We start from the raw sequence: 13,353 nt of genomic DNA, 5'->3' as shown, positions 1-13,353 counted from the left end.
ACCAAAGGTGGCGTCAGAGTTCCATATCAATCAGGAGATTATATTGCCCACGTTCTGCGCAAATCCGGCGAACAATAAGGAAAGCAGGTTACATTGTCTGGATCTGGTCAGGGCCCTGTCCATTTACAAGCAAAGAACGGCGGAATTCCGTAAAACCGACAATTTATTTATATTATCAGAGGGAGAAAGAAAGGGGCAAAGAGCCTCTAAACAGACTTTATCAAGGTGGATTAAAAGCTGTGTCCGACAAGCATATGTCATAAGACAACAAGAGCCACCAGAAGGTTTTAAAGCACACTCAACGCGGTCAATGGCGTCATCATGGGCAGAGAAAGGATCTGCATCACTGACAGAAATTTGCAAAGCCGCAGGGTGGTCCTCAGCGCACACGTTTACACAGCATTACAGAGTAGACGTCTGGTCTTCCGCAGATGCTAAGTTTGGGAGGAAGATCTTGAGTGCAGCAATAGATTGAAACATGAAGAAACGTTTTATTGAGTTATTCATTATATGGCCGTTGGCCTGTTCCTAAGTTATACGTGAGTATGCCCTCCCTATGAAATACAGTACTGCTTGGGTACGACCCATTCTTGATGGCTGCCATGGCGGAGGCAGAGGAAATACCAGATTATTACCTGGTAATGGGTTTTCCTCTACTCCGCCATGGCAGCGGTATTTCCCTCCCTTGAGTGTAACGCTCAGAAAAGGGGGGTGTATGTGGAATAATGATGTTCCTTTGTTTTAAAGCTGAAGAATATAAGACACTGGTGTTCGGAGGAGGAGCCTTCTTATAGGAGCCAGAGGTCTTTTTTTCCTTTCCAAAGCACTACCCAGCAGGGAGATACCCATTCTTGATGGCTGCCATGGCGGAGTAGAGGAAAACCCATTACCAGGTAATAATCTGGTATTTCAGGATAGTAAATCCTGAAAATACGAATATGTCTAATAAAAAAAATCGTATTTTGTAGTACAAATATGAGGGTTTTTTTTTGTTTTGTTTTTGCCGTATTTGGCTTAGTAAATTTCCCCCCAAACTAAAAATGCCGTAAAAAAAAAGTTTTCGGGGTTTTTACCGTATTTTCATAAGCAGCAAAGCCCCACCGCCGGGGCTTCACTGCGGGGGGTTACGCCAGTTGGTTAGATGGGGTAACCCTATGGGCTTCCCTTTACGTCCCCCGTGCTCCCGCCGCCAATCCGCGACACACCCCCCCCCCCCCCTCACCTGTGTCCGGGCAGCCTCCTGCTGTGCTGGCCGGACCAGTGATCTCTTCCTCCCTGCATCGCTTCTGGGTGCAAGGAGGAGGAAGCAGAGCCCTCACAGCCGTGTGAGGGTTCCCGGAGGGAGGGGGGACCTGCTGCACATCGCCGGCCATCTCCTTTGCGTTAATAATCGCATATGTTACTGCATATGCGATTATTAACAATGCGGATGCCGGCGATGTGCAGCCGGGGTTATTAGAGAATCCCGCAGATTGTATGATTTTTAAACTCTTTATTTGTATATTCTTGTGGAAAATAAATGTTTGGATAAGCCTAAAGTAAAATGTTTCTTGTATGAAAGATACAGATAGGGTGAACATTTTGTCAGTTTACTGTAATAGACTCCTTTACACTCCCATAGGTATTTTCCGCTGGGCAGGTAGTGGTGGGCAGTCTATTTGGCACTCACGGTTTGTAGCCTCTGGCTGCAGTCAGTCCGTCCGGTCCTGCATTTGCCTCCGTGGGTCTTTAGTGCAGGCCTCGTTCGGCTGGCTGTTTCCCAGCGTCTGACACTGGCCTGGTGCTGGTTAGGAGGTCTGTGCCGTTGTACCTGTTTGCTGAACTTCCGGATGTGACTTGCGGACTGCTGTTCGCGACTCTCGTAGCTCTTTCACCCCGGCGTGTTTTCATCTGTGCACTGATGAATGTGATATGGTGTAGGAGTTAGGGCGGGATGTATCAACATACATCGCCGCCCTTCGCACGGCAGCCGCCGCGATGCTACCGCATATGTACTAACATATGCGGTTAGCATCGGGCTGCGGTAACTGAGACCCCCGCGATACCTGTGATGTGGGCTGCGGGGGTCTCCGTCACCTCCCGGCGGCTGCCAGCGCCCCCCTGCGTCTCCTCCTCCCCCCTGATGCCGGATGTCCTCCTGGCTGTGACACCAGGGGGAGGAGGAGGTTAAAGGAGGACGGGAGGGGGGGGGGGGGGGGCGGCGCGCGGGCGGCGAAAGAAGCCCATAGGCTTCTATAGGGTATCGCCACCCTCTGGGTGGCGATACCCTGGCCAGCGAAAACGGGGCGAACCGGTGATGATACATAGGAAAATGCGGTAAAACGGGGGTTTTACCGCATTTTCCCTTTAGTACATCCCGCCCTCTGTGCCTTAATTTGGTGTATATAACCAACGGTTTGTCAACCTTGAAAAAGGCTGTTACAGCTGAAACGCGTTGGTTATATACACCAACTCCTAAATCATATCACATTCATCAGTGCACAGAAAAGAACACGCCGGGGAGAAGGAGCTGCTGTCACCACCTGTTCCCTCAACACTTGCGAGAGCCGCGAACAGCAGTCCGCAAGTCACAGCCGGAAGTACAGCAAACAGGGACAACAGCACAGACCAGCTAATTAGCACCCGGCCAGTGTCAGACGCTGGAAAACAGTCTGCTGAATGAGGTCTGCACAAAAGACCCACGGAGGCAAACACATGACCGGACGGACTGACCCCAGCCTGAGGCTTCAAACCGTGAGTGCCAAACAGACTGCCCACCACTACCTGCCCAGCGGGACACCGCAGGCAGGATCAGTAACTAAACAGGGAGTTATAGGCACAGCCCAGAGAGGACATAGGCTCACCTAGAGTCTATGGGATTGTAAAAGGGTTCATAGTGAATCGCCCTAAGCTCCTAAGGCTCCCCTCCTACGTGTCAACACTTGACTATAAAAACAAACTATTAAGTCACTGAGGGAGACCATAGGCCACAGAGAAAAGACCTATGGGAGTGTAAAAGAGTCTAGTACAGACCATCTGAACTCCAATAGGGAATCTCCCCACAGTGATACTGTGACGAAAATGTCCCTACTAAGGGGAACCCCATATAGGTGTGAATAAAACACCAATTAAGAGGAACCATCAAACCTCCCAGAACAGACCATTATAACAGCTCACTTTTCCCAACTTTCCAACACCCCTATCACCAATTCTTCCACACTTTCTTTTAGTTTTTATTTTATTTTATTTTTTTGTCCAAATTAGTAAAGTGAATTTTTTTTTTTATAAATTCTTTATTTTGAAAAGTTGACAACCTCCACAACACGTGCAGTGATAGTGAACAATCAACGACTCCACTGCGTTATTTAAGACCTTTCTAAGTTATACATGTAAAACGGACATACAAATGCAATCAGGGTGAACGTCATATCTGAGTCTTATTGTTGTGTGAGAAAAGAGCAGTTGGTAGTGGGCAGTCATCAACATTTTATATTTTATAACAATAAACAAATAGCCTAACAACAACTACAAATAGCAACTACAATGGGAAAAGACAATAGGGGAGGGAAGGGAGGGGGGAGTTACAGAAGTGCAAGCACAATTGTGAATCAGTGGTCAGTTTTCAAATGTCTCAGATTGGTTGGTATCTTACGTTGTACTGGTGGGCATCAAGGATGTATAGGACCTTGTTGTTTTAAAGTCCATCCAACCAAACAAGGTAGCTACATATTCAGAGTGTTTATCCAAGTCTGCGTAGAAAAGGTCCTCCATGTACATGTAAAAATCTATGCACTGGAACCACTCTCAGGGGGTAGGAGGTGCCACTGAGCGCCAGCGTACAGGTACGATGGCTCTGGCTGCATTATTTAAATGTTTAAGAAGAGACTTTTTATAGGCAGCCACAGGAATGTTGGAGTGAGAAAGCAGCCAAAAATCTGGGCCCTTTGGGACTGGATAGCCTACAATTTCAGTGGATCGCTCTATAACCTTATTCCAGAAGGGGGTTATCAAAGCGGGATGCAGTGTAAATCCCGGCGGTCAGGATCCCGGCGTTCAAAATCCCACCGCCGAAATCCCGACACTTTCTCCCTCCGTGGCGATCGCAGCGAGCCCGCAAGGGGGGGTGATCTACGTACACCCCCTTGTCGGGATTTCGGCAGTCGGGATTCCGGCGTCGGGATTTTGAACGCCGGGATCCCGACCGCCGGGATTTAATACTGAATCCATCAAAGGACAATCCCACCAGATGTGAAGCAACGTGCCTCTGGAACTACAGCATCGCCAACACAGAGAGGATACTGTAGGGTAGAATTTAAAAGTGAAGGACATCTGTACCATCTTGTGAATACCTTTTAGTAAAGTGAAATTTAAAGTGATACCCTCAGTTTCATAATTTTACCACCACACACAAAATAAACGTTTCCTGTAGTTCTTGACCAGGTTTGCACATGCTGTAGCAGGTATTTTGGGACACTCTTCCATGCAGATCTTCACTAGATCTGTTATGTATGTTTTGGGGCTGTCATTGGGCAACACAGACTTTCAACTCCCTCTACAAATTATTGATTGGGTTGACGTCTGGAGACTGGCTAGGTCACTCCAGGACGCAGCTGTCCAAATATATATATATATATATATTTCTCTATTATTCTTATGGGATACAGGGAGTCGTTCTTAACGATGGGGAAAAGAGCTTATCCGAAGGAGACAGGCACATCTAAAACTTTATACAGGGTGTACTGGCTCCTCCCCTCTGCTCCCCTCCCTCTAGCTTCAGTTTGAGAACTGTGCCTCAGGAGAAGCACAGATCAGGAAGAGCTCCAGAGAGTTTTATCTTCTGTTTTATTTCTTTATTATTTTGGGGCTGCTGTTTGGACTTAACAGCAGTCCTGCGTCGTAGGAGACTAGGGGAAGGGTTCAGCTGCTGGCCACTTCAAGGTACCGAGCTGTCCCTGCCACAGGACCACCGTCCTGAGTGGGTGATGTTACCGCGGACATTGTGCTGCAGCGCGCACACCCCTGGCACGCCGCACACCCCTAGTCCAGTCTGAAGACGTCAGTGGTGAGTATTACCCCGGGGTCCCCCGCCGTGGGGTCCCCGGGTTATTGTGCGGCGGTATGGCGGTGCCCTGCACAGGGACCGCGTAACCCCCTGCCTACACTGGGACAGGGTACAGTTCCTGTTTTGTCCAGGGCAGTTACCAAAGAGGTTTGGACATTCCCCAATGTCAGTCTCGGTATAAAACGCAGGTAAGCTCCGGCGCCATTACGCTGGGCGGAGCTTACCCAGAGTGAGACCAGCTCTGTGAGGGCGCCAAAACCTGCTTCCTGCTTCTTCCCTGGCTGCTGGAAACGCCATTATACTGCTCCAGACACTCCTCAGCGGTGTGGATCAGAGGGAATCTGCTTGCAGAGACAGCTTCAGGTTTTCAGCGCTTGTGTACTTGTACACTTGCCTGCTTACACTGTAAAAGTACTGTTATTGATTACTGTACTGTATTACCAGCCCTTCTAATCGGAGAGCTAAGGTTATCAGGTGTATTGGTCTCCTCCATTATCCTCTGTACACCACCCCACTGGCTTGTTAAGCTGTACAAGATCAGATAAAGCTACACATAGTATTTATCTGGATTATATCACACTGCATATCCACTGTGTGTGCGCGGTGTGTGAGGGGAGACTGTTTGTTTGTCACAATGGTGAGGAAACTTACATGTATGGTGTGCAGTGATAAGTTTGTGCCAGCATCTTCATCACAGGTTACTTGTGAGCCATGCATGTCCCCACAAAGTACTGGGGTTCCCCCACAGCTTACTGGGCAGCAGAGTAGCACGCAGGACAGCTCACAAGAGCCTGCCTGGGCTACAGGAATGAAAGCCATGCTTGAAACTGTGACTACACAGTTAACTGCTACGGCAGCACAGACCCAGAGAGTACAAAGGGAGCTGGCTATCCTCTCTGCCAGAGTGGATGTAATCACTCCCACCCCTGGGGATACTCGCAAGAGAAGGGCCCCCTCTCAAACCCCTGATTCTGGGGCTGATGATGGGGATGACGATGATGATGTGGATGATGCAGACGCAGGTGATGAGGAGCCTGATGCTTCACAGTCACTGTTGCGGGGCACAGAGCCATTAATTATTCAGGGAGGTGTTGGACCTTCCCTTAGCTGAATCCACAGCAGGGGATGCCTTTTTTGCTACTCAGAAAAAGCAACAGGTAGTTTTCCCTGAGCAGTCTGACCTGGAAAGTACATTCAAGTCAGCGTGGAATAACCCAGAACTGAGGTTTAAAGTGGCTAAAAAGTTTAAATCCACGTTCCCCTTTGATCCTGAGGGACGTAAGGTGTGGGAGGAGCCACCAGAGGTTGACTCTTCTGTGTCTCGCTTAGCCAAAAAGATGGTACTCCCAGTACCAGGGTCGTCTTCACTAAAAGATACCACGGACAGAAAGGTTGAAAACACCTTAAAGTCCATTTTTACTGCTAGTGGCGCGTGTCAGCGGCCAGTATTAGCAAGTTGCTATATGGCCAAGTCTATATACACGTGGGCCTCCCAGATCCAAGAAGGTCTTCTGGGCGATATGACAGTAGCACAGGTGTCTGAGAAATTACACCATATTCAGGACACTGCTAAAGTTCTGTGTGAAGCGCAGAAAGAGTTCGGAGCCATTAACGGCCGTAACTCAGCCATGGCGGTGTCAGGGCGCAGATCCCTCTGGCTCCGGCAGTGGGTAGCTGACGCTGACTCCAAACGGAGTGTAGAAAACCTCCCCTTCACAGGTGGCAGGTTATTTGGGAGTGATTTGGACGAGTTAATCTCTAAAGCCACGGCGGGAAAGTCCACTTTCCTACCATCAACTCCACAGGCGCCGAAGCGTCCCTTTCAAGCTCACTCCCAGCAGTCCTTTCGGGCAAGTAAATTCCGCCCTAAAGCCAGGGGTGGTTCAAATGCTGCAAGAGGCTCCCGTGGTAAATTCAGGAAGCCTTCTGCTTCGGCCACCGCAGAGCGGCCATCCGGGGCAGCTGCAGGTAAACCCGCAGCATGACGGTGGGGCTCCACCATTAGCTCCGGCAGAGGTGGGAGCCAGACTGGCGTTCTTCGGCCAGGTTTGGGAAGCCTTGTGCCTCAATTCTTGGGTGCAGGCTCTTATTACGCACGGCTACAAGCTGGAGTTTGCAGCACAGCCACCTCAGAGGTTCTTCAAATCAGGCCTCCCAGCGTCCCCAGAGGACCAAGGGTGTTGCAGCAAGCAATCCAAAAGCTGGTACAGGCCAAGGTGATAACCCGGGTCCCTCCCCTAGAGAGGGGGCAGGGTTATTACTCGAACCTATTTGTAGTTCCAAAACCGGACGGGTCAGTACGCCCGATTCTGAACTTAAAATCCCTAAATCCCTTCTTGAAAGTAACCAAATTCAAGATGGAGTCCTTGCGGGCCGTGATAGCGGCACTGGAGGAGGGGGAGTTCTTGGCGTCCTTAGATGTGAAGGACGCCTACCTTCACATCCCCATATGGCCCCCTCATCAGAAATACCTGAGGTTTGCGCTGCTAAACGAGCACTATCAGTTTTGCGCACTGCCTTTCGGCTTGTCCTCAGCCCCGCGCATATTCACCAAGGTGATGGCGGAGATGATGGTGGTTTTAAGAAAAAAGGGTATCTGTGTGATACCATACTTGGACGACCTGCTGGTAAAGGCGCGGTCACCACAGGAATTACAGACAGCCTTACAAGTTACCATACAGACCCTGTCGGGTCATGGTTGGCTCCTGAACCTGGCAAAGTCCTCTCTGATCCCTTCACAGAGACTCCAGTTCCTGGGGATGGTGATGGACACGGCTCTCATGAGAGTGTCCCTGCCACAGGACAAGGTGTTGGACATCCAGCAGCTGGTCACAGACTTGCTGAGAACCCCCCAGGTGTCGGTGCACCAGTGCATTGTCTTATTGGGAAAGATGGTCGCCTCTTTCGAGGCTCTCCAATTCGGGAGGTTTCACAGCAGGATTTTCCAGCTCGACCTCCTGGGAAAGTGGTCCGGATCACACCGCCAAATGCACCGGCGAATTGTGTTGTCATCTCGGACCAGACTGTCACTACAGTGGTGGCTCCACACGCCCAACCTGCTGGCAGGGCGTCGGATTGGCATCCAGGATTGGGTCTTAGTCACCACGGATGCAAGCCTCACGGGATGGGGGGCAGTGACCATGGGTCAGTCCTTTCAGGGCAAGTGGACCCTATGGGAAACACGCCTCCATATCAACAACCTGGAGTTACGTGCTGTGTATTACGCACTTCTGAAGGCGGCCCCTCTCCTCAGCGGCCAGGCGGTCCGCATCCAATCAGACAATGCCACTACTGTGGCATTCCTGAACAGACAGGGCGGGACCAAAAGCAGGCCCTGTATGAGGGAAGCATCGAAGATCCTGTCCTGGGCAGAGAGTCACTGCCAGGCGCTCTCGGCCATATTCATACCCGGAGTGGACAACTGGGAAGCAGATTTCCTCAGTGGCCACGAGCTCCACCCCGGGGAATGGAGTCTACACCACCAGGTATTCAGTTCTCTGGTGGCCCGGTGGGGGACCCCACTGGTAGACTTGATGGCATCAAGGAACAACTGGAAAGTATCCAGGTACTTCTCGAGGGCAAGAGACCCTCAGGCAGAAGGAGTGGACGCCCTCTCCATACCGTGGACGTTCAACAGCCTGGTGTATGTCTTCCCACCGATTCCCCTAGTGGCTCGGGTGCTAAGGAAGATAAGAAAAGACGGAACTGAGGTGATTCTGGTGGCTCCAGACTGGCCACGAAGAACGTGGTACCCGGAGCTTCTAAGTCTACAAAGGGACTCGTGGCGCCTACCCCTGCAAAGAGATCTACTCATGCAAGGACCGTGCGTCTTCCAGGCCTTGGAACAGCTGCGTTTGACGGCCTGGAAGTTGAACGGCAGATCCTGACTCAGAAGGGATTTCACACTTCGGTCATCAAGACTATGACAAGTGCAAGAAAACCGGTAACGGCTGCACATTACCACCATATCTGGAAAAGATATGTGGGTTGGTGTGAACAGGAAAAGTTTACTCCTTCAGAGTTCAAACTGGAAAGGTTTCTTAGCTTTTTACAAGCAGGTCTGGAGCTGGGCCTACGGCTAGGCTCTTTGAAAGTGCAGGTATCTGCATTATCTGTTTTTTTTCCAGAGGAAACTGGCTAATATACCTGAAGTGCAGACATTTCTGCAAGGAGTGGGACCGTGGGACTTGGATGTCGTTCTGAAGTTCCTTAAATCCTCCTGGTTTGAGCCCTTGGAGGAAATTGACCTGAAATATCTAACTTGGAAGACAGTGGTCTTACTAGCCCTAGCTTCGGCTAGGAGGGTTTCGGAGCTAGGGGCATTGACTTGCAAGAGTCCATATTTGATATTCTTTGAAGACAGGGCAGAATTACGCACTAACCCGCGCTTTCTACCCAAAGTGGTGTCTGCGTTCCATGTGAACCAGCCAATTGTGGTTCCTGCTGGTGGGCCTCATTCTGAGGTGCCAACGTCTTTGGACATGGTAAGGATTCTCCGTGTCTACATCAGGAGAACAGCGAGGATTCGCAAAACTGATGGACTTTTTGTCCTCTATGACGCCCAAAAGATTGGGCATCCTGCTTCCAAGCAGTCTATTGCACGATGGATATGTGCAACCATTAAACAGGCTTATGTGGTAGCAAAGCTGCCTATGCCTGTTGGGGTGAAAGCTCACTCTACTCGTTCTGTGGGGACATCCTGGGCGGCTGCCCGAGGAGTTTCGGCTTTACAATTGTGTAGAGCAGCCACATGGTCTGGCCAACACACTTTTGTCAAATTCTACAAGTTTGACGCTCTGGCCACTGAAGATACTCAGTTTGGGCAAGCGGTGCTGCGGCAATAGGTTCCGCACAATCCCGCCCGTTCTGATATCTTTGGTATATCCCCATCGTTAAGAACGACTCCCTGTATCCCATAAGAATGATAGAGAAAATAGGATTTTAATACCTACCGGTAAATCCTTTTCTCGAAGTTCTTATGGGATACAGGGCGCCCGCCTCTGTGCGGAGGTTTGCCTTGCTCACTTTGTGAGATGTGGACCAATACTGGGTCCTTCTGCTACCCTTTTTGTTCCTGGCGGACATAAGGGTGTAGGTTACCTAGGTAACTTACTGTTACATAGTGTACCTTAAAGGTTCACGAGTGTAAATTGTCACTTAGGTGATAATTCCTATACATTGTTCCAGTGGGAACACAGTTCAAAAAAGTTGTCATGTTGACATGTTATTAGGCCCTTAGACTTCCCAGGTTCTGGGGTTGCTAACGTGGTCTATTATGTTGAATGTATGTTGGGTGTGCTGGATGAATCTCACCACGGTAAATATACACATATTCCTCTCATATTGTTCTTCTCCTTCGGCACAGTTCACTTAACTGAAGCTAGAGGGAGGGGAGCAGAGGGGAGGAGCCAGTACACCCTGTATAAAGTTTTATATGTGCCTGTCTCCTTTGGATAAGCTCTTTTCCCCATCGTTAAGAACGACTCCCTGTATCCCATAAGAACTTCGAGAAAAGGATTTACCGGTAGGTATTAAAATCCTATTTTTTTTGCCCCACTGTATATATTCCCCCCCCCCCCCTGCAGTTACTCATTGACTATTGATCCTTTAACCTGAGCCCCTTATGGTCACTTCCCCATTAGAGCTTTCAGATTATCAGCCTGTTGTACATTCTAGAACCCACAAGACATCTAATACCAGCAAGTTTGTACATACTCTCCCACGTAATTTTCCCCTATTTTTCTGACCATCTCCAGTTGTAGACCACATATATTACGGTTACAACTCTCTGATAATGCAGATGCTCTGACTAGCACGTTTAGCCATGGGGTTTACATGTACTCTCCCAACTACTTTGGAGTTTACATGTACTCTCTTAGCTCAATGTTCCTACCTTTGCTTTATAACATGTCCTTACATTTGAACTTGTCTCATATGTATGATCTACATGCAAAGCTTTGCTGCTAATATTGCCGCTTGCTTTTATCTGCCTGTCGGCTTTTGCAACTCTATGGTCTTTTAAGTTTATACTGCCTTTACTCTGTGTTCTGTAATGTAGTGTAATATACTCCTGTGCTGTTTGCGGCCAGTAATGACTAAAGGGAGAGGGCCCCCCTGTCTAAAGTGCCCGGACCACCCGAAGGCTGAATCCGGCCCTGGTACAAACTACACAATGTGTGTACTCAGGGATTTCTGCAGCATTGCCATTGTTAACAATGTGCACCATCTCTGTACAGGGATACGGTCATTAGGTTGACATGCTGACAGGTCATTCGTTTGACACAAGCATTAGGTCGACATGGGCAAGGTCAACAGGCAGTATTTCAATCCCCTACCATTCACTAGGGCATGGTGGGAGAATAAAATAGTGTGCCAAGCATGGCAAGCACAGCTAGCCATGCGAGGGGACGCGGTGCACTTTATCCTGTGTCCATGTCGACGGTGTCAACATTCGGGTCAAAATACAGTGAAAAACCCCATGTCGAGCTTTCAGCAAATCGACCTAATGGTGTCGACCCAATGCTTGTCGACTATCATCTTGTAGACCTAATGATCCATACCCCTGTGTACATGCAGGACAATGGAGAACGCTTAACGACCTGCGGGAGCATGCATCGTTAACCGTGGAGCATACACACTAAACTATATTATAAATGATGTCAATGAGAAGGGGCAAAATGAGTGATATCATTTATAATATCACTTAGTATGTGTGGATCTTTAGAAACACATGGGTCAAGATGCACCAAACTAAAAATGCTGTAAAATCCCAGTTTTCTGAGTTTTTACCGCATTTTCATATGCAGTAAAGCCCCACCGCCGGGGCTTTGCTGCAGGGGGTTACAGGAGTTCTAGATGGCGTAACCCCATGGAAGCCTATGGGCTTCCCTTCGCGTCCCCTGCCACCCTGCACACCCCCTGCCGATCCGCGACACATCCCCCTCACCTGTGTCCGGGCAGCCTCCTGCTGTGCTGCCCGAACCAGTGATCTTGTCCTCCCTGCACTGCTTCCGGGTGCAGGGAGGAGGAAGCGGAGCCCTCATCGATGGGTGAGGGTTCCCGGAGTGAGGGGGACCCGCTGCACATCGCCGGCCTTCACCTTTGCGTTAATAATCGCATATTTTAGGGCATATGCGGATATTAACAATGCAGATGCCGGCGATGTGTGGCGGGGGTTACTAGAGAATCCCACCCACGGACATGTAATGAGGAGTACTGGGAAAAGATAGCATCTGTTGCCTTGCGTGGGAGGGAGATAATAGGCGTACCATAAAAGGGTACAAATATTTATTTTTACGGCACCTGTAAGTAGCTTCAGGGGCACTGCTTTATCCCTCTTTATTCTTTCTTTCTGGATGGTGACTTTTTGAACACAGGCTTTTCTCTAATTTGCAATCCATACTGAATTGGGCCCATTGTCTTGCAGGATAGCAACAGCATAAACTGTAATATTTAAAAATGTGTTCCTGTACTTAAGTAACACACTAACCATCTACTTTTGTATGGAACTGTTGAATGTTTTTGACTATACCATCAACTTATTGTGTTTGTGTTTCTACAGGAAAAAGAATGTTTGAATCCATCTGAAAAAATGAACATTCATTCTGAGTATTATGTATGTTACCTAATCATTGTGGTGTTTTACCAGCAAGGGCACTATTGATGAACGTGTTATTATTTTTTGCACAATACTATTCAAAAGAAACCTTTTATTTGTAACTGGAATGGCTACCTTTTAATTTACTAAAGATGACCTGTGCGATCACAATTACAGCGTGAGATGAGTCACTATATACTGTAGGGCAGTGGTTCCCAAACTGTGTACTGTGGCACCCTGGGGTGCCTTGGGATAGTTGTCCAGGGCCAATTCAAATTATTTATAGCCAGTGTAATTGGCAAAACCAGTTCTGATGGCTGCCAGACATAAAATATGTGGACAAACAGAATCTAACTTTGTCCCTCACCACATAATTAAAACTAATTATAAACAAAATGTTTAGGCAATTCTGATACTCTAGGGTACCGTGATTCAAAAGTTTGGGAACCACTGCTGTAGGGCATTTTCTACCCTACAGGAAAAAAAACCTGGGGGAAGGATGCATCAGTCATCTCATTGTGGGTGCGATACATCCTGTCACTTACTACGTTCACAATGATGTTAATAGTGCAGGTATGACTTTAGACATGTAATTATAATCATAATGGACCTGTCTTCCGTAGCTTGCGCAAACTAAGGACCTTATTCTGATTGACTCGCAAAGCTGCAAAATTTGATGACTCCGGCTTCCCCCCTTCGCACGGGACCCCCCCCC

At 48.7% G+C, this 13,353-nt stretch overlaps 1 protein-coding gene across 5 annotated transcripts in view; it reads left to right on the top strand.

The window, feature by feature from the left end:
• Window positions 1–13,353, top strand: part of SYCP2L (synaptonemal complex protein 2 like) — a 176,545-nt gene that overhangs the window by 10,161 nt on the left and 153,031 nt on the right. For 4 of the 5 annotated variants that reach the window (XM_083187926.1, XM_083187924.1, XM_083187925.1 and 1 more), the window contains exon 2: window positions 12,603–12,656. The exons of the other annotated variant lie outside the window; for it this stretch is intronic. In XM_083187926.1, coding sequence (XP_083044052.1) covers window positions 12,603–12,656 — 54 coding nt within the window. The remainder of the gene's footprint in view (window positions 1–12,602; window positions 12,657–13,353) is intronic. 5 annotated transcript variants of the gene reach the window in all.

Source organism: Crinia signifera, chromosome 5 (assembly GCF_055691185.1).
Source record: "Crinia signifera chromosome 5, ASM5569118v1, whole genome shotgun sequence".
Lineage (NCBI taxonomy): Eukaryota > Metazoa > Chordata > Amphibia > Anura > Myobatrachidae > Crinia > Crinia signifera.
This window is presented reverse-complemented; position numbering and strand designations above follow the sequence as displayed.